The sequence below is a fragment of the Calypte anna genome, chromosome 1, assembly GCF_003957555.1.
Source record: "Calypte anna isolate BGI_N300 chromosome 1, bCalAnn1_v1.p, whole genome shotgun sequence".
In the NCBI taxonomy this organism is placed as follows: domain Eukaryota; kingdom Metazoa; phylum Chordata; class Aves; order Apodiformes; family Trochilidae; genus Calypte; species Calypte anna.
The window spans coordinates 12,182,712-12,203,894 of record NC_044244.1 but is presented as its reverse complement, the minus strand read 5'-3'; the positions used below and the strand labels follow the sequence as shown (position 1 = coordinate 12,203,894).

Genomic DNA, 21,183 nt, shown 5'->3' with positions numbered 1-21,183 from the left:
CACCTGTTATTGCTCAAAGAGAATGTCCTCTATGCTTTTCTTCCCGTTGTGTGTTCATGTGGCAAGTTGTGTTGGTTTTCAAAGTAGTGAGTGAGTGAATTTGTTTTATTAGTGCAGCAGAAACCTTAATCTACTTCTGAGTGATTGGCTTTATTGCTGAGTTAGCAAATTATATTAGTTTACTATGCCCCCTCTGTCATAGAAGGTGGTTGGCATCTTTGGAGAAATATTTTTTCAATTTTTTTCCTCATTCTAAAGTAACTTATTCCCTGTTCCCTAGATTAGCTGTGATGGACACTGGATAGATACCATCTGAGTAGATAGCATAAAGAGTAACAAAAGTAGTTTAGGGAAAAAAATGCAAGAGTAATGATAGTTTGTGTGATGACTTTTCAGATGAGTGGTTGCTCTCCCTTCTTAAGGTTCTGGACATGGAGCTTTTAATTCAAGTTATCCATTAGCCCATTTTTAATATTACCTCTCTTTGCTGTCCTCCTTATTTAGTTCTTAAGAGTCTTCTCAGTGAAGTTTTTGCTGTTTGCTTCTTTCCTAACTTGTGAAGTTCTACAAGATTGGAAATAGGCATTCTTCTAGTGTTTGAAAGGAACTGTTGGAAACATTTTGCTTTAAAGAAAATGTGAAATACTTGGTTAGTGTTAATTTTCTTGTCACTGAAGACTGGCACAGTGTCCATATATTTCCATATATTGTGTTATTTTCCTGTGTTCTGGAAAGACTTTTTTATATTGGAACCGTGTGTCTCTAGTTGTGTTTCAGTAGCTTTCAGTAGAGTTTTGTTTTCAATAGAATCAGCTCCTTGCTTTTAAGCTCTTTGAATGTTTGGCTAGCTATTAAAAAATTTAAACATTTTTTTAGCAACTGCTTTCTGTTATGCAAGTTCTGCAAAATATAGCCGCCTCTGGTGGTTTTTTTGTTTGTTTGTTTTCTTCTGGATGAAGAAAAGTTGAATTTCAGCTCTGTCAAAGCATATATATTGCTCCAGTCTCCTTTTATAAAATAATCCATAAGACTGTGACTTTTTTGATAGATGATGGCAGCCTATTGTCTTCCAATGAAAATGCTTTTTTACTTATTTGAAAAGCTTTGAACAAAGAATCGATTCACATGGAATGATGTTAGAATTCTGCAGCACATGCTTATTTTTTTCTACCCAAAAAATAGTTACCTTTCCAGATTGCTTCTTGACAGTTGCAGCCAATGAATATGAGAAGTCAGTTATATGTTGCTATTTTGGTCACACATTCTGTATTAAGAAAAAATAATCTGGAACAAAACCATAGAGATTCGTACAAGCAGCTTGAGCAGGATCTGAGACTGAACCTTGTAGATCTAAGTTACAAGAGCATAATTATTACTTTGCTTTCACAAGATCATTTTTCTTTAAGGTATCTAATGGATGCTATTCTTTAGTAGTTATTTTTAAAAATTTATCATTGTCTACTTCACTGTTTCTCTGTCACCAGAAATTAGAAACTTTCAACTGGGGAGTTGTGTATTTGTTAAAATTAAAGCTTGAATGATAATGGGTCACCTTTGATAATGCTAGAACTTTCAAGGCATCTTGTAGTGATACCAAAATCCTGACTTTAAAACAAAAGGTAGAAAAAAAGAGGATTTAATGTGGTTTTAAAGGTAAGCCAAGAAGATTTGCAAGTATATTTGAACTCAAAGCAATTTTGATGAATATTTGTTCAGTGAAATTCTCATGCTTCTGTATTAGCTCCCATTTAGAACTGAGAGTATATGTGAGGAAAGCCTTTTTGTCATTTCTTCAAGATGTACCAAATAAGAAAGGAGGCAATGTAGCATTTTCATGACCAAAGCTGGAGATAACAGAGGAAAAATAGTGAATGTGAAACTGAATGTTTTCAGTTCTAAGATATGAATGTCTAAGTGCATTAGTTGTGCAGGGAAATGGAAACACACTATTGCTCTGATGCCCCAGCATATTTTTATGGTGATTTATTGTTCTTACTGGTCTTCAGTGGGGCTTTCTTTGTGGGTTTCTTGAAATTATTTTGTGTTCAGGGGGTTTGGATTTTTTGTGTTGGTCTATGAGGACTGCTGTTACAGGCTTCTTGATTTTTAAAGCTGAAAACCTGAAATAGATTGTTTATAATTCTTGCATGAAAGAATTAGACCTTCAACAGGAAAAAACCCCTTAACACCCCTACTACATTAAAAATAGAAATTCAGTTGTGACTTGCCCCAAGTTGCTTTTTTAAAATTCATCTTTTGAATTACTTGGTTTCTCTGAACTGCTTCTTTAAGATTTTCTCTTTTTCAAACAGAAAATGGAAACATCTTTAAAATTCCTTTGTATAGGATGATGGTGCTCAAGTATATGATTTTATATGTGTAGTCAGATTTAGCCTTTATCTTATTCTAGACAACAAAGACTTTATGCCAGAATTTTTACTTTTAGGAACTTCTTACTTAAATCTGAGCAAGTTATTCTGCTGAAAAAAAATCAGCTGATGCCATGTTAGTCACAGCTGATAATTCTCAAGTTTTTCTTCTGTGTTCAGTGGTTGCCAGTTTTCTGTTACCTTGAAACAATGATACAGAACCGTCTCCTTCTGTGTGTTTTTAGGTGACATACTTCAGACTTCAGCTACATGAGAAGAAAACAGACTATGTTGGTTATTTTCAGTTATATGTTTCTATCTCTTTTACTTGTCCATTGTATTCTAACACATTTAATTACTGATTTTTTTGTGTGTCTGTATATTGAGAACCAATCATGTTGCCCACATGCTAGAAGAACTGTATGTTGTTTATTCCTTTTTTATTCTGGATTTTGATGGTTTTAGCTATTTATCTGAACAAATCTGTAACATTCCAAAACTGTAGTCACACTGTAACTGTAAAATTGCATTTTGGAAGACTACCTCATAAAAGATGTATAATATTTGCTCTGTACTCAGTGCAGAATTTATGGAATTTGATGGAGTACACCAGCATTGTTCTTGTGCATTGAAAAATATATAGAGGAATCTATTTCACTTCTACAAATGAACCATTCAAAGGATACTTCCAGTAAGAGGAAAGGAAAATGTACAGCTATTTACAAAAGACTTAGATGAAAATAAAGTTAGAAGACAGAAAATATGCTCTATACTGTCCCAAACCAGGACTATTGCTGTTATCTAATATGCTACAAAATATGTTTGTTGTCCCTCTTAAGAGGATTAATTTTAGTTTTGTCATTGGTGAAACATCAATGGAAGATTTTTGCTGCTTTCACACTAGTCACATTATTAATTCTGGAGACTGACATCACCTTTTAATCTATATGTTTTTCTAAATCTTTAGCCTAATCTAAGATAGTGTTATTTAAGTAGCATCTACTAACCTGAGCTCAGAATTTAGGATGCTATAACCCAGTCCATGGAACACATGAGAAAGGCTCTTCACTGCCAATAGCTGCCTCCTCTTCCAGACTTCCACTTAATCTTCTTGGCCAGGCATTAGTCCCTATTGCCTATGTCTTTATTTAATTCTTATTTATATAATTTTTCTAAAACTCTTCAGATAATTTGTGGATTAAAATCAGATCAGTTCCCTAAACTTGTCTCTCTGACTCCTTTTGGAAGACCTAATGCTAGCAGGAAAGAAGGGAAAAAGAGAGAGCATGTCTTCACCTTTCCTCATCAGCATGGCTTTATTTTTTGTTTATACTTAGCCTGCATAGGTTAATTTTTTTTTTCATAGCAGACTATTATGCAGCTGTGTTTTGGATTTGTGACTAAAACTGTTGGTAACACACTGGTGTGTTGGCTGTTGCTGGGCAGCACTTGCACAGTGTCAGGGCTTTCTCTTCTATCACCCTTGAGGGGCAGGGGTGAGTGAGCAAAGGTCTGTGACCCTTCCCTGCTGTCTGGAGTTAATCCACCACAGGGTTTTTAACCACTCAAATATTTGATTCTGTGTATGTGCAATGATATGACTCTTAATGTGGTCACAGAAAGAAATGACTCATCATTTGTAACTTTGACATTACCTTACCATTATTTCTGGTATTTACCTCTTTCAAACTGGATCCTGAAAGGGAATCTATTCTGTCTGGTGAATGAGGGGAACATAATTGATCAGGAGGGCTTGGGTATGAATTGGGGTGGGTGAATAATTCTTAAAAAAGTTGAGTTGATCTTTCAGTTTTAACTTAGTGACATGTTCTTTTTGGGAATAGTTCAATAAAAATTCAAATAAATTCAGTAGTATTTCTTTAATTGATCCACCCTAAGCAAGGATTATGTTGCACTTAAACACTTGCTGACTCACTGCCACCACCAAGTAGTACATAAGCCAGATGGGTGACTTATCTGTGGAAAGTTAATACTTCAGTTGGTATTTTTGGTGGAAGTTGTAGTTTTCAGCTGGAGCAGTTCCATAACTAGTTTATCATCTGCTATGTGAAGCACAGAACCATTTAGGTTGGAAAAAGTCCTCAAAGATCTTTGAGTCAACCACTAACCTAATACTGCCAAGTCCACCACTAAACCGTGTCCCTAAGTGCCCCATCAGCGTGTGTTTTACATACCTGCAGGGATGTAAAACTGCCACTTCCCTGGCAGCCTGTTCCAAAGTTCAACAACCCTTTTGAGATTTTTTTTTTTCCCTAGTATCCAATCTAAAACTCCCCTGGTGCAACTGAAGGCTATTTCTTTGCCCTACTGCTTGATACTTTGGAGAATACTAGTGATAGCAGAAGAAAGCAAAGGAAAAGGCAGAAAAAATGGTTCCCTTAAATCAGGGATGTGGATGAAAACAGCATCCTGGCCTGGAATGATGGAATACTAAGCTATTTATGCCAATGGAAGAAATAGGCTGTTGCATGTTAGGATTATCAGTAAACTGTGTGTAACAGATTTATGACTATTTCTAGCTTCAGAAAGTGGTTTTAGGGCACTCAGGGGGGAATTAGTCTATCCAGTAAGCCAGTCATGACAAGTGAGTTTCCCTTCATTGTCCCAGTTCTTTTAGTTGTGAGCTCCTGATGTTTTGTGCCAGTGCAGATACAGTTGAGGACTGAGCTGATGCAGACTGAGCAGAAATTAATGTTTTCTCATTTTTTAATCACAAAATCACCAGCTCTCTGTGTGAAAAAGCTCGAGGAAGGTATGACTAAATTTAAGGAAAAAGGGAACATTACTTTCTAGCAGTATTGCTTTTTTCAGTATGGCTGTGATGGCTTGTCTCACTGCCTTAGCTTAGACATTTTGTAAAATCCTGGTTTTAGTCAGTCTTCCATTTCCAGGGTGTGTATGGTGACCAAGATGATCTGAAGACTTAGTTCTGCATTTCTGGAATGCATCTGGTTGCATCAGCCTAGCTTCTCAGAAGAGTACAGTGTGTTTACGTGTCTTATGATTTAGGTTTTCTTCAGGAACTGCTGCTAATTCTCTGCACTGCCATAATTAGTAGGAATTTTAATGATCTCTTTGAGTGAGGACCATATATAGCAAAGCAGTACTTCTTGAACTGTTTTCCTCACACCATTTTTTCTTGCTTTGGATGCAGAACCTCTCTAGAGGCAGTGCAAGTGCCTTACTTGGTTTGTGCAGTCATCCATCTGCTCTCTTCCCTTTGTTCTGGTCCAGTCATATTTCATCTGGTAATGCTGCTATGTCTTTCAGACTGTTAAATAGGAATTTAGAAGCTTAAGAGGAAAGGATCCTCATCAATCTCATGCCTAAGTCTTTTCTTTTATGTAACATAACAGATCAGATTATTGGGAAAAAAAGTTGTAACTATATCTTTCTGTTCAAGTTAAAAATAAAAGGCTTTTCATTAAAGTGGTGAATGTTACGTGTCTTGAAGCTTTAAGGGAGTGCAGGATGTGTTATCACAGCACAGCAAAAATGAAGGAAAAACTGTCATTCTCTCCCTTCCTGGACTAACTCTTTATGGCAGAGAAAATGATTAGAGTTTAATTAGTTGTAACTCAGATTTCTGCCAAATTGTTATGGGAAAAAGGTAAAAATTCAGCTAGACTTGAGTAATACAGGTAAGAATCCTTATTTACTAGTTATTGTGCAGAACATACCTAAATAGGTTTTGTACAGTTACTACTTTGGGGTGTTATTTCCTTGAAATGCAGTAAATAGTTCTTTGGTCTTACCTACTTAGTTTAAATAAAGTACGAGTTGCTGTATATTGTTAATAATGATGTCTGTTTTTAAGTTCCTAACAACTGACTTAAGTATACTGAAGACTGTAGGACTAATATCAATCAAAAGATAAGCATAGTGATTAAAGGAGTTTATTGAATGTAGTCTTTAAGTAGCACTGGACTTGGTGTAACTTTTACTGTTGTATTCTACTTGTAGGTAAAAAGAACATACTCTCATGGTACGTATAGAGCTGGCCCAATGAGACAGATCAGCCTGGTTGGAGCAGTTGATGAGGAAGTGGGGGATTATTTCCCTGAATTTCTTGATATGTTGGAAGAATCACCCTTCTTAAAAGTAAGGACAGAAGGGAATGAGTTGGGAGGAGGGGGTCAGTATACTATCTAGAACTGTTAAGATAAAGTGAGTGTGTAATACTTGCTCGATAATTGGGTGGTTTAATAAATGTTTTCAATATGACAGCTAAGGGCTGCTTTAAAAAAGTTTTTAAAGTAACTCACTCAAAAAATGTGGCTTGTATTTCCTATTAGTGTACACTGCCATGGGGAACCCTTTCTAGTTTAAAATTAGAGAGTCGTAAAGACAGTGATGATGGTCCCATAATGTGGGTACGTCCAGGAGAACAGATGATCCCTGTGGCTGACATGCCAAAGTCACCTTTCAAAAGGAAGAGGTATGTTGAATTGTATTGCTTGATGAGTATCTAGTTACTATTCTTTACAACTTAATTTTATCCCAAAGTTTTTTACTGGTTGATACTATATCTTAGTATAAATTTCTGTAGATCTTCATCTCAAAATATACTTCTAAGTTGCTTTGTTTTATATTTGTTGTTGGTGTGTATTTTTTTAATTGTTTACTATCTGGCTGAGTAAGGTGCTGATCCTTTTTGGAGTTTTAATAGGATTTAAAATATAAAATGGTAGGAAATGTGAACAGGCGTACAACTACTGATCTATGCCAGGAAATTTGAATTAATTTCCCTGTTCTTAAATGTGAGTGGATATTTAAAGACATCAAGGGGCTAGGGTTTCTTTCTCATCTGAGAGGTGACAACTCTGACATGAAATGACATCTTTAACCTTTGCTGTGCTAGTCTGAGTACCAGCTCAAGTATAGGAATGTCTTCTGCAAAACTTGAACATTGTGTTGTAAGAAATTATGTCTTTAGAGTTCTCTTGTTCAAAATTCAGACATAAAAAGGTAGCACAGACGAAGTAGAAGCAGAGTCGGGTGTCTGAAAAGTACTACAGAGACATAGTCCAGCCATGAAGGGATACGGTTAAAGTCAAAGACCATCTGGAGTTGGATTTGTCATGGGATGTGAAGAGCAACAAGATTTCTACAGGCATAAGAACAGCAAAGAAGGATAAGGGAAAGTCTGCTGAGTGGAGCAAAAGGCCTGGAGGCAAGGGACACAAGAAAGGCCAAGATACACAGTGCTTTCTTTGCTCTTGTCTTTCCTGCAGAGATCTGCCATCAGAAATGTTAGGTCCTGGGGGTGGTAGAAAAGTCTGGAGCAAGGGCTCCTTGCCTTTAGTGGAGGAAAATCATGTTAAGGAACATACAGATTAGATAGACATAAGACCATGGGACTTGGTGGGACATTCTCACAAGTGCTATGGGAACGGGTCAGTAGGACTGCAGGACCACTCTTGGTTGTCTTTGAAAGGCCATGACAATTAACAAAGTTTCCTGAGGACTGGAGGAAAGCAAATGCCTCTCCAGTAATTTAGAAGGTTAAGAGGCAGGACCTGAGGTGCTGCAGGCCAGTCAGTGTCACCTTCATCCTGGGAACAATGCTGTTTTAAACGTAAAGGACAGTACGATCATTAGGAGTAGCTAGCATTGATTTGCAAAGGAGAAATCATGCTGTATCCACCTGATAACACTCTACAGCAAAATGACTGGCTCACAGGACTGAGGGGAATGGGAGGGGTGCTGTTTAACTTGATTTTAGCAAGGCTTTCCACAGTGGACAGCTGTCTCTCATAACATCCTAATAGTCAAATTAATAAAGGAGAAACTGAACTGATGGGCAGTGAAGTGGTTCAAGAACTAATTTAACTGCTGTGTTTAAAAGGATTATGACCAGTATGGAGTCTAGCTGGAGGACAGTCACTGCTGTAATGAGCCAGACATTGTACCTTGTACCAGTGCTGGTCAAAATCTTCATTAATAGCCATCATCATGGGACAGAGTGCACCCTCATCAAGTTTGCAAGTGATACAAAACTGGAAAGACTGGTTAAGGAACCAGAGGGTTTCCCTGTCTGTGAGAGAGACCTTGAGAGGCTGTGGAAATGGGCCATCAGTGGACTCATGAAGTTAACAGTGGGAAAGCCCTGCACCTAAGAGGAATAACCTTGTGCACCAGCACAGGCTGAGGACTACCTGGCTGAACAGCAGCTTGACAGAGGAGGACTTGTGGGTCCTGGTGAATGACAGTTTGACCATATGCTGTCAGTGTGTGTTTGTAGCAAAGCAGGCCAGCAGCCTTCTCGACAGAATTAGGAAGAGCAGTGCCAGGAGGTTGAGGGTGATGGTTCTTATCCTCTGCTTAGCACTGGTGAGACACATCTGTGGTGTTGCGTAGTTCTGGGTTTGCCAGTCCAAGACAGACATGGCCAGTAGGGAGGAGTTCTGATGAAATGAAAGGTGGGCATGTGGGAACTGGGATTTACCCTTGAGAAAAGAAGGCTCAGTGGGATCATATCAGTGTATACAAGCAAGTGGTGGGTGGCTGTAAGAAGGACTCTTCTTAATAGCACCCTGTTATGTGACCAGAGGTAATGAGCACAAACTGAATTACAAGAAAATCCATTTAAAATTTGGCAAAAAACCCCCAAAACCTGTATGGGTAGTTGAACTCCAGAACGTGTTGCTCAGAAAGTTTGTGGAGTCTCTCTTTGGAGTTGCTTAAAATTTGAGAGGACATAGGCCTGAGCCAACCCTCTTTAATTGAGAGGGGGAAGTAGGACTACACGGTCTCCAGGTGTCCCTTCCAACCTTGGCTATCCTATCATCATAAGCAGCTCTTGGAAGAATGTGGCACACAATGTCAGCTCCAAGTGGCCAAGAAAATTATCTGGTGGCACTGTTCCTGTTCTGCAGTGTTTCCTGCACTTTCATTAAACCCTGGAGAAGTAATTTTTGCCACTTCTTATTACCAGCTCTACAACATGGAACTAAATTTACATACACATTTCTCAGCAGTTTTGTAGAAGCATAAATGATGAAGAACAACTAATGCGACAAATACAATGTATAACTAATGATCAGGAAGCAGCAAAGGCCAGCAGTTTCCTGCCAGGAGGGTTATTCATCACAGGGCCCAGTCCCACAGTGTCTGAGGGAGACAGGCAGGGCAGACCTGGGGCCTGGGGACCAGATCCAGCCTGAACTCCCTCCCATGTGTCAGCCACGTGTGTGGTGGTGGGGCAGTTCCAAGCCAGGAAGTCAGTCTGCCAGGGACTATCAGCTTTGGTGATTGTCGAGCAGATCCATCATGACAAAGCCATCCTGAGGTTAAGCTGAGAAGCAAGTCTGTAGCCCAGCACACCCCTGGCTGAGGTGAGGATCAGTGCTTTTGCAGCATGGTTCAGGTCAGGCCTGAAGGCCCAAACCTGAGCTTAAATAGAGCTCCTGGGTTCTGAGTTAGTGGATGGAGACTGGAGGTGAAGCTGCTCAGTCCTTAGGGCCCTGATACTGTGCTGTTAGTTCTAGGGGTTTTTTTGTGTTTCTGGAAGTACCTAACTTCAACCCTTAGGCAGTAGTTCATATCGGGGATTTCTATGTTGCTGATATATGTTTTCTTATACAGAACTACCAATGAAATAAAAAACCTGCAGTACCTACCTCGAACCAGTGAACCCCGTGAAATGCTATTTGAGGACCGGACACGAGCCCACGCAGACCACATAGGACAAGGATTTGAACGACAGACTACAGCTGCTGTGGGAGTACTGAAGGCTGTGCACTGTGGAGAGTGGTAAGTGTTGATTGACTTATTCGCCTGGGTTTGAAAGTTCAAAAAGTATTCATTCCATTATAACTGGTAGAAGGAGCACAGAGTAGGTTAATCTAGTATTAGAGATTTAATGAAGACTTAATAAAGATACTGGATTTTTTTCCCTCTGTCCCTAGGCACTAGATGCGTTTGTCCTCTGCTACATTTGATACAGTTTTGGCTGTATGGTTGAAACTAGAAAGGTGCCTTGAAATAACGTTTTATTAGCTATAATGGAGTTTGTGTAACTGAGTTAATATTAGATGTAAAAACACTTTACATTTTGATTTACTTGGTAAAGTAGTGCGTACAGACTGACTTGAGTTTCTGCCTCAGAGGGCCACAGAAATACTTTCTGGCAATTCTTTGTTACCTGGGCATGAGCAGAATTCTTATGCTTCTGTTTCTGTCACGGCTGTTATAACTCTGATTTACTGATGGTGGATCACCAAGGAAGAATTCTGTTAGAGGTTGTGTGATATTTTTTGGTGTCTGTCCTTGGAATTCCTGTGTGAGATTCAGGATATGAATGTATCTTGGAAGCTGTTTACTTTTTAGCCAAATAAAAAGTACATAATTGGATGGGCTTCTTGGACTAGATTAGAAGTGCTGTTCATGATTTTCTGACCTTGGTTTAGGAGAATTACCTTAGTTTTGATCGTTATTTCTGCATATGTAAATACTGAAACCACCTTTTGGTCTTTACATCTGTCTAGACTTCAGTAAATTCTGTAATGTCTAATAAATGTCTAGTAAATTCTGTTTGGATAAAATGATGCAAGTTTGTGTTACAGTGCATGAGTTCAGGAAAGGAAATGCATGAGAAGGAAAATTGAATCATTGCTGTTGGGGAAGAACTGAATGGTTCAGATCTTAATGTGTTTTTATTTGGGGCTTTGAGGTTTTGCAGTTTACTTCCTCCTCAGGTTGATGATAGCTGGAGGCCTTAAACTTTCTGCTTACTCTGATTGTGAGAAGCTGGATTGAAGACTGAGCTGTGGTAGCAAGGCAAGCACTGAGTGAGATACTGTGTAGATGTGATTATTTTAAATTATGCTTAGCACTAATATGAGAGAGACTCAAAGCTTTATCAGAGAAAGCAAAAAACTACTGAAGAAACAAACAAAACCAAACTGCCTGAACTTGAGTGCCTGTGGAAATGAGCAACTCAATGAACTGAATATCATCACCTGCTTCTTAGAACATTAGTAACTCCATTTAATATATATACATATACAGACATACATATAAATTGAGAATAATCTTGCTCTTATTTCAGATGTTCCAGCATTTTTTTTTTTAATTCTGAAACATGGAGAACAGTTTGGTGCCTGTGGTCCCTCCCACAGGCCTCAGCAGATCCAAACCTCTGTGACCCCATGGGATGTGGGTGGTAGTGGAGGAGTAGAGCTCCAGGGTGACTCCAGGGAGAGGTGGGGGACAGCTGGGAAGACATCTGCTTGTTTGTGGTTCCTCCTGGCAGTGCCAGGGTGGGCAGGCTGTCACCCTGTGCTCTCAATGCAGCTGGATGGGCACTCCTGGCAGGATTTTGCAAAGGATGAAGGAGGAAAGTCATCGACCAGGCTCTTTGTGACCAGTGAATTTTCCTTGCCAAAACCACTCTAATGAGAGCTTTAGCCTATGTAAATGACATCTCAGTATCACCACATTTGAAAAAACCTTTCAAAACCCAGCATCCCTCAGAAACAAATACATGGAGCTTAGTCTTATGTTTGCATTGAAGAAATGAGTGTCTCTTTTAGATCAGAAAGCGATAAGGAAGGATTGTAGCTAGTTTTGCCTTTTGTTAGCTAATTCTAGGTAATATGTGTAGAGGAATTAATGAACGGTGGGCATTTTTTTGAGGAAGATGTTGTGGGAAAAGAGGTAAAATCTCCTAATGGCTTGAGCAGAAAGATAAAACCCTAATATTAATGCCATTCTTCTGTAGCTCTGTAGTGAGCACGAATAGGAATGTATTTTTAAGGGTGTTTTGTGGAGTATGGTGGTATTTCTTGCTCACTAGCACTCTGGCAGGTTAATGGAGATTGTTTTACTGCTAACTCAGAACAAGGTGCTTGAGGCTCAGATACTAAGTAGTGTTTGCCACAGTACTCATCAGACTGCTGCATACTTTGAAGTGCCTGATGAACATTTTAGAGTGTTGACAGAGTGAGCCCAATGTATCTGAGGCATCTGTCTTGCAGCATCAAGGCAGACAGAGGTCACTGCAATATTAATTTTTATTTTTAGTTGTGTTGACCTTTCATTCCTGCTTTTACTTTCACTTGTAAAGAAATTGTGTTTCATTAATTTAACCACTTTAGTGAGACTGTGTTTGAGAATTAGCCATTTTAGTCAATCTTTTTTCCTCAAAATGTGGGTTGCTTTTTTCTAATAATTTGCTGTATCCTTGCTTGCAGATTTTCTTTATTATTCTCCATAGCATGTTAGTTTCAGCCTCTCACTGTGCAATTCTTATTCTTGTGTAGGTCTGAGCAGCCTCGTATAACCAAAGATGTAATTTGTTTTCATGCTGAAGACTTCTTAGAGGTAGTTCAGCGAATGCAATTAGATTTGCATGAGCCTCCACTCTCTCAGGTAAGCGTTCTATGAACTGTTGATCAGGTGTCCTCTGAGTCCTAAATCAAGAGTTTTGACCCTTTTTTTTTTTTTCTCTCCTCATTTTTTTCCTCCAGTGTGTCCAGTGGGTTGATGATGCAAAACTTAATCAGCTGCGAAGGGAAGGCATTCGGTATGCCAGAATTCAGTTATTTGATAATGACATTTATTTTATCCCAAGGAATGTTGTGCACCAGTTCAAAACAGTTTCAGCTGTGTGTAGTTTGGCTTGGCACATCCGGCTCAAGATATATCATTTGGAGGATGAACTTTCTCAAAACACAAGTACTGTGGAAGCAGAGACTTCTGCAGACCCCAAGTCTTCGGTTATTGGAGTTCAGACTGACAGCAGAATTTGTACCATAAGCAAGAATACCTCCGAAGACACCAAATTTCCAGATGCTCTGCAGACAAAATATCTGCAGCAGGAACTTACGCCGATAAAACATGAACCTGTTGCAACTCACCGAATAAAAGAAGAACCCATGAATTTTGATCTTGCTGTAAAAACAGTGGCACCTAATGATGTTGGGGGCCAGAATGTTCAGACTAAATTGGATCCTGTTGAATTGATGGGATTCAAGTTGGAAAGTGATTCTAAATTTGAACCTGACAACAAGGACTTACAAGGCAAGTTAGGCCCTGGAGGTCACATACATCCAGATGATACAAGACAACATAGTACATCATATCCAAAACTGCATGGACAAAGAGAAGATGATTTTTTGTGCTAAATTTGTATATATGGTTTTAAATTCCTTTTTAAACTTAATGATGTAATAATGTAAAGATTCAAATTCTGTGAGGCAAGTTTGTGACTTGCCTTCACATCTGTTACAGAAAATAGTTATGTAGCTTTGTAACATTCCTCAGTGCCTGTCCATAACTGTGAAGTATCAAAGCACTTAGGGCCAGATGCACTGTAAACACTGCAGGTTTAACATAAAGAAGTCTTTAAATAATTTTGAGTTGTAGGTTTTAGAGTAGAGCTGACATTTAACATATATATTTTTTGTAAGATGAGCCAGAATTCTTTTTGACAATTCCAGGCTTTTCCATAGAGCTTATTTATACCAATTTTTTCATTTTAATTGTGTCAGCACTGTAGTGTAAATATCTTTTTTTAAAAAAACCTTTTTAGTGTGATTTATACTGAAATGTGAGCCGATTAATAAAGGTTCATAATAACAGATTGGTTTTATTTTTGGGTCTGCAAAAAATAATTCAGTTAACCTGCCTCTCTGAATGGTTTTGTTTCTACCTGCACTAATTCAAAGGATGCCCTTACACCATTGTGGGTGAGGAGCTGTAGCAAGCTGAGGTAGAGCTGAGGCATTCTTTGTAAATGGATATTAGTCAGAATGCAAGATCAGTCCTCCCTCCACAGGATTCCTTACAGTCCCTCACTAAAGGCACTCCTCAAACCTTTGCATCAGATATTAATGTGGAACAGAGGCAAATCTTCCCCTCTTGTGGGGGCAGCTGGACACCCAGTGGCTTCCAGGAGTGCTACCAGCAGCAGTGTGCATCTTGCCAGATGAGCTGGTGCAAGGGAGCAAACTCCCTTCTACACTTGCCTCTTCCCCTGCTCAAGCCAGTTAAGACACTTCCATTCACATTAAAAACAACCACCAACCCTCTCAATTTAGGTGTTATCTGACTAAAAAGAAAGAATATTTAAATGGTTATTTATCAAACTCTAAAGGCCTCAACTTTAACAGCAGCCTGTAAGTCATGGAGACACATTTGGGTTTTAATTGCTTCCAATGCTGATAGCACCAGGCAATAAGGATACTCAACCAATGTGTCTAGTAGGAAGAACCCTTGTGAGTTCCAGATTGAAGCAAGAGTATTAGGAAAATAAGTGGCATCCAAGGTAACTGTTCTCCTCTCTCCCTGCCTATGGAGCTCTTGAATTCTCTTAAGCTGTGTTCTGATGGGAGAGGATTTCAAGGCTAGGTAGGATCTGATGTGGTAATGGCAAAAACTCTGTCATTTAACTTATTTAATTCTTTGTGTAACATATTGCTGTATAGTTCAAACACATCTGAATGATGTTTCTTTTTCAGGTAGCTACAAATAGCAGTAAACTACCCTATAGCCTCTCCTTCAACAGAATATTTAAAACTTTAAATCCTAGGTCTGTTATTACTTCCAAAGCTCTCTATCTCTTATATTTTTTCCCCTATAAATTTCTGAAAGCTGTACATCTTTATGGGCCCAGTTTATAACTTTTGATGCACTTAGTAATCACCCTGGCTTCATTTGTAGCACTAGAACAATGTGATTTCTAGATGATGTCTAATTCAACTATGTGAGGCCCTCTTTTTTTCTTTTTTCCCCAAACATTTTTTGCTTAAAGGTTGTTAAAATTCAAAATGTTACTGTGTAGTTATGCCTGGCACTAAAATCAGCCATTTAATGGCTGAGTGCCCCAATTTGTTTAAATTTAAAATAGGTCTGTCAAGGAATTATTAATCAGTATTTGAATTGCATAACTTCTCCATAGCCATAATAACATATTAGAGAAGCAATAGAAATGTGAATCTCTTGGATTTGGCCAATATGTCCTTAACTCTTACTGCTATTTTCTTTAGTGCTGGCTAAGAGATTACTACCAGTTTTGCAGCCTCAGGGATCTTGCTTTCCCCTCATGCCATAAACAAGTGATTCGTATGTGACACAGCAAGTTGCTACTCTAGCTGATTCTGATTTGAAAAATTAATTGGTTCATGTAAGAATCTGAGCCTTCCTGATGGCTGAAATGTGGTCTCAGCTCCCTTTGTTTCCTGGATTATCTGGAAACTTCCACCTATAATCTCTCTGGCTTTATGACCATCTGTACACAATTACAGAGCCTTCCATTCCTGTTCTCTGTACCAGCTGTTGGAGAACAGTAAAAAAAGAGCTGCAGGTTGTAGTCTGCACCAAGCATGCAGCTTTCCAAGTGGGTTAACAGGAGGCTCAATTTTATCAAAACTTATCAAAACCAGCCTTTCCAGACAACTGCTTTTTCATAAAAAAACACAAAACAATCAAAACCCCACAAAACCAAACCAAATACAACAGCCCAAAACTACATAATTACTTTTAAAATAAAACCTTATTTGTATGCTGGTGATCCAGATACTGGTCATTCTGGTTCAAGCATTTTTTTTTTTTGCATCTGTTAGTTTATAGTTGAGTGTACACACCCCTTGACAGCTAAGAGCTTTCTGCATCATAGGCCCTGTTCAGAGTGAAACAATAAATGTTTGAGAATAGTTTAGCAAACATGACTTTACACTTAAGAGTAGAACTTTGTTTCCTTTTGAAGACCTGCTCAGTGGTCTTGGCTGATACAGCCTCAAACCTTCTGCTCAGGTATGTCTTGGTTTTGAAATTTTGCTTTTAAACTGCCTACACCTTCACCCCATTTTTTACTTTTCTTTATCACTTAGAGAATTTTAAGAGATTTTTAAAAAGTGGCAGGTTTTGTATTTTTAATGCATCCTTTATTTTTGCTTTTTTGCGATAGGTTCTCATTTTCAGACAGAATTCATTGCAGGCAGAATACAAACAATACCAGGATTACCAGTGGCTGTCAGAAGTCCCTTTGTATTCAAAGGTGTAGACAGTCTGGGCTGACTGGCTGTATGAGTATATACTTCTTCCTTTGCATTAAAAAAAGTACAAAAACAAAACAACAACAAAACAAACAAAAAAAGTTTGTCTTTTGCCTGTGGTGTATTCATTTTGATGTGGTTGCTCATTGAGAGTACCTCTCCTGAGAATTTCAGCTCCTAAATTGTTCATTTGTCTGACAAAAGTCTTGCTTTGCTTTTGAGTGGTCCTGTGCATTCTGTATTCCTGCTGCATACAACTTCATATTCAGACTTTTGCTTCAGCAATAAATCTTTCATGCCTTCTGATGTACTGAAACTAGTCTTTGCTTATTGCTTTTTCCCCCCTCCCTGCATTTCACTTTTATATAAAATCTTGTTATTTGGGCCGAGATCTCCAGTGTTCTTGTTGTCTCTCTTGGCCCTTGTTCTTCTGCAGATTGGAAGAATCTGCTTAGGGCCTATTGTCTGTACTGCAGTGGTATTGCCAGCTGTGCATTTGCAGTGGTGTTCCAGTTAATGACATGATGTGCAGAAATTTAGACATGTTTTCCTAGATATTGGTACCATATTTGTGGGTAGCAAAGAATTGCATTGTTACTGTCACTACCACTAGCTTTCTAGTTGGTAGCTACTTTTGTTTTTTGAAATTTACTGGATCTTTTGCATTTCACTGGCAACTGACTTCACGTGTTACATAGGAGTGTTACTCAGTGTTGTGTCATCCCCCCAGCCCTCCAAATGCCTGCGACTTGACTCTGAAACAGCATTTTTATTACAGGTACTGCTGGCATGCAGATTTCCCCTTCCTTGTTATGATAGTGAATATTTCAATATTACTTTATCTGAAATATTAATTCTATTTAGTATTAGAAATAAAGTATTATTTCAGAGGGTGATGATTTAAGTATTTATCTGTGAAAGAATTCCTTGGTGATTAATAAAATTGATTTTTTAAGCAGATACACATGTGCACAGTAAATAACTTGGCATTGCAAATTATGTAGGAAATGGCAACAAACTACTAGAGTGCTGTGAAACAGATCTGAACACTTTGGATGTGGAGAATTGAATAAGTCTTCCAAGAAACACAGGACTGGTATTCATTGACCAAAATTACTGTTTTCTAATACCTGCATGTGAATAATGATGCTGAATTGATTGAAATCCATGTTTTTTCTGTGCTCTTGGGGAAAATAAACTGTTGTGAGATAGTAGACTGCCACCTGACCCTTTTAGGATGAAAACTGTATTCTGACCATGAGATGAAGAACTTTGCAGGCTTCTCAAGTGTAATTTAATTATTGTAGTGGTCAGATATGTAGAGAACCTTGTCTGTAGGCAGATCAGGGCCTGTTACCTTTCTGTGAATGTATACGAGTGGGAAATGGAAAGGAGAGAGATTCTCACTGCTCTGTGCATTGCTGTGAAGGACACTGCTGAGAATGTTTTCTTTGCTTGTGAGTCACTGTGTTCAACTGATGTTTTAGTACTTTCTCAAATGGATGAAATGCACTTTACAATCTGTATAATAGGTAATACTGGTATTTTGTGCAGATCCCACTGAATTTGCAGCATACATGGGAAAATTTGGGAAACTTTGATTCCCATCAGTCACTCATTTAATTTTTCTTAGAAATGGAAATTATTTTATGTTCTGTTTGGAAGGAGTGATTAGCTTCACAATATCTAGGTTGTTACTGCTATTAGAATTATCAGGGATACTGACTTAGCAAATTTAATGTATTATATTCTAACCACTGTTTTTCTGTGCTATGATGCTTATGTTTCCTCTGCTTTGGAGCTGTGCTGTACTTGAGTGCCAGCCAAACACTGATCTTCTTGTGTTCTGGTCATGCTGATAGATGAGCCTACTGATGAGGGCATTAGTCCTAATTAGTCATTTAATATTTGGTGTACACTTATGATAATCTGATACAAACATTGATTAAAACAGCAGTTTAAACCTTATTTTTATCAAGTTTGATTTTTCAATAACTATTCTAATATTATGTTTTCTGTTACCAATTAATTTCCAGTCCCCCTGAATGAAAGTGCAATGTTTGGTAGAACTTAGGCCTGTGTTTTAAGGACCCTGCATTTTACATGCAGTTTTTTTATCTGGTTGTACTGAGATGAAAGGAGGCAGTTAGCTGACAAGCTGTTCCTTTAGTGTCTCAAGAAGAAAGCCCTCAGAATTAGACTTGTGTGTAGAAGACTGATCTAACAAAAATAAAGACCGCTGAAGCTATGCCCTTAAGCATGCAGTAACACTCAGGTGCCTCTCTGCCTAATTGATGCAGTTGAGAGCTTTTGTTTATCTCAGAAATGAATTCCACTAAAAACTATCTTTTAGCAGTGATTTCTTTATCAACTTAAAAAGCCACACTGAGATAAAAATTAACACAGATAAACTAAGCTTGGGTTCTCATTTCTTCCCTGCCCCTGCTGTTCTGTTCTGTATGAAGACTTTTCCTACATCTGCCTGCTTGTGATGTTGGTTTTGTTAGAAAAGACAGGCCAAAGGACACAGCATTACTGAATTGGAGATTATTCTGCTTTGTCCAATTACAGTACAAATACAAGGAGGAAATAGTGAATTAATTATTAGTATTCTAGTGGTCCAGTTGCAGCAGTTGCTTAAGTTGCCTTAATTGATACCCAGGAAGTTGATACCCTGGCTTGTTCAGGTCTGAGAAGGTCATACAGGAGACTAACCCCATCCAAGCCTTATAACAATAAAGGTTCAGTGAAAAGGTACAAATAGTCTTTTTTTCCCACTCAGTATAATTATTTTTTGCCTCTATCTTAATTTAAAAAATTGTAATACGTTACAGTGCTATGCTTTCTGTGCTAATAAATTCAGATAAGTTATTTCTGAGGATGCAATTATTCAGGAGCTTTATTACTGAAAAGTGATGTTATGGTTCCAAACTAGAGTGGTAATAAATAGGTAACACCTAATGTTAGAATTGAGTTTCTGGGAATCTCATAAATTTCACTTTCATCAATATCTTTGTGTGTATTCACCCAGCTTTTCAAATAGGCACATGTGAAAGTTTCCATGAGGTTACTCTAAGATACTTTTTCAGTACTAGTTTGGCTTTTTTTTTTTTTAATATTGTCACCTATCCCTTGCAATGCATTTTGAGTGCATCTAGGCATTCTTGGAGCATTCAGGTTGAAGTTCGTTGAAGGTGGGGATATATATGTCAATTGTATTTTTCAAATATAAATAGAACAGAAAACTAGGTACTAGTGTAAAAAGGTGACAAATCAAAAGTATGACTAGATAATTGAAAAGTCTAATTTTGTAAAAGTTTTCCTTAATGAAAGTAGATGCTCACCTATAATGCATGCTGAAGTGTTGAAGCTTGTATAAATCATTTGAAGAGAAAGAAACGATGTAGAATATATCTCCGTATACATTTATTTGTATATTATCCATACATGTATTATATATCATTGATACAGAATCCTTTTAGTTTCATTTCAGAACAGCAAGCTTTTGAATTGCATTTTAGAACAAAGCTGCTCAAAGCCAAGTGCTGTCTGTCCTCCATGCCCCTCACCAGCTGCTGCAGGTCACCCAGCCCATGTGTTGAACACCCCTTCTCCAGGCTGGGCACTTGGTGCCATTTTCTCCTGCCAATTGCTTGCAAATCCCTCTGAGTCACTGCAGTGTTGGCTGCCCCTTCTCCCTGCCAGCTTCATCAAATCTACTTTTCACTCACTTTGTTCTATTTAATGAAGATCAGTTCATCAGAGTATGAACTGAAGAAAAAGTGTGAGGAGAAATAATTCTGTTTGAAGGCTGTGAAGCAGCTTTGAGAACAAGGTAATTACAAATAGTCGTAACTCCTCCAACAGCTGCTGGAAAGAAAGGTCACAGTGGCTACAGTGTACTGGGTTATAAATCCCTTTGAATTAAGTTCTGATATCAGAAACAAGCAAGACTGTGTACAAAAGTGTCAGCACAGTTTAGGTCAGCAAAGTCTGATAAAAAGAGATTTTCCTCTCATCAAAGGATCTCTGTAAGTACGAGGAGCTGGCAAAGTTTAGCACTTCCAAATGACTCTGTCCTAAAACCATCTTTTGCTAAAGGGAATCAGTTTGTGACTTCTGTAGGACACCAGAAGGATCTGCTTCAGCTTTTAAAATCACTGTTAACTTTTTCAGTTTATAAAGCTTTTAGGGAAAAAAAAGCCAAACCTACAACCACAACACAAATTGTTCCTTTTATTCTGTTGAATTGGAGGCAGCAATTAAAAGGAGATTTGGGACAACTGCCTTCAATTCTAGTTAATTAGAGATGCCAAACTTTCAGATAATTATTACATCTGTTTAACAGAAGGGGCTTATTAAGGGGGCAGAATCACCATCTGAGGCCCATATTGCTAATAATATACCAAGTGCTAATGGGGCTAGCTTTTATTCTTCCATCATTTATTGTCTTTAGTTACAACAATGTTAACATCAGCTTGACTGAGAAAAGCTGCTCTGCTCTTCTCAGCAGCATGAGGCTTTTTTGGCATCATATGAACAAAGTTGCTTTCATTTTTATTCTGTGATAATAATCAGATGAGGAAAGGCAATGGGTACTCAGTGTTATCATTGGTGCCATAATACAGCAGAGATGACTCTGTGTGTGTGTGTATATTCAAACATATGTCTACAGTGCTTCAATTAAATTCTGCTTATGTATTTGCAGGAATGTTTAAGTGGTTCATACAAGTTTACCTTGGGGGTAGGTCTTTAGACATTCTTTCTTCTCAGTAAGTTTTAAATCCAGTAAA

The 21,183-nt window shown here is 38.2% G+C and overlaps 1 protein-coding gene across 1 annotated transcript in view; it reads left to right on the top strand.

Moving 5' to 3' along the window:
• RSBN1L (round spermatid basic protein 1 like) overlaps positions 1–18,358 on the top strand; it is a 45,833-nt gene extending 27,475 nt beyond the window's left edge. The window contains exons 4-8 of the mRNA XM_030457132.1: positions 6,354–6,491; positions 6,686–6,828; positions 9,978–10,145; positions 12,656–12,764; positions 12,863–18,358. Coding sequence (XP_030312992.1) covers positions 6,354–6,491; positions 6,686–6,828; positions 9,978–10,145; positions 12,656–12,764; positions 12,863–13,519 — 1,215 coding nt within the window. The 3' untranslated portion in view covers positions 13,520–18,358. The remainder of the gene's footprint in view (positions 1–6,353; positions 6,492–6,685; positions 6,829–9,977; positions 10,146–12,655; positions 12,765–12,862) is intronic.
• The last annotated feature ends 2,825 nt before the right edge of the window (positions 18,359–21,183 follow it).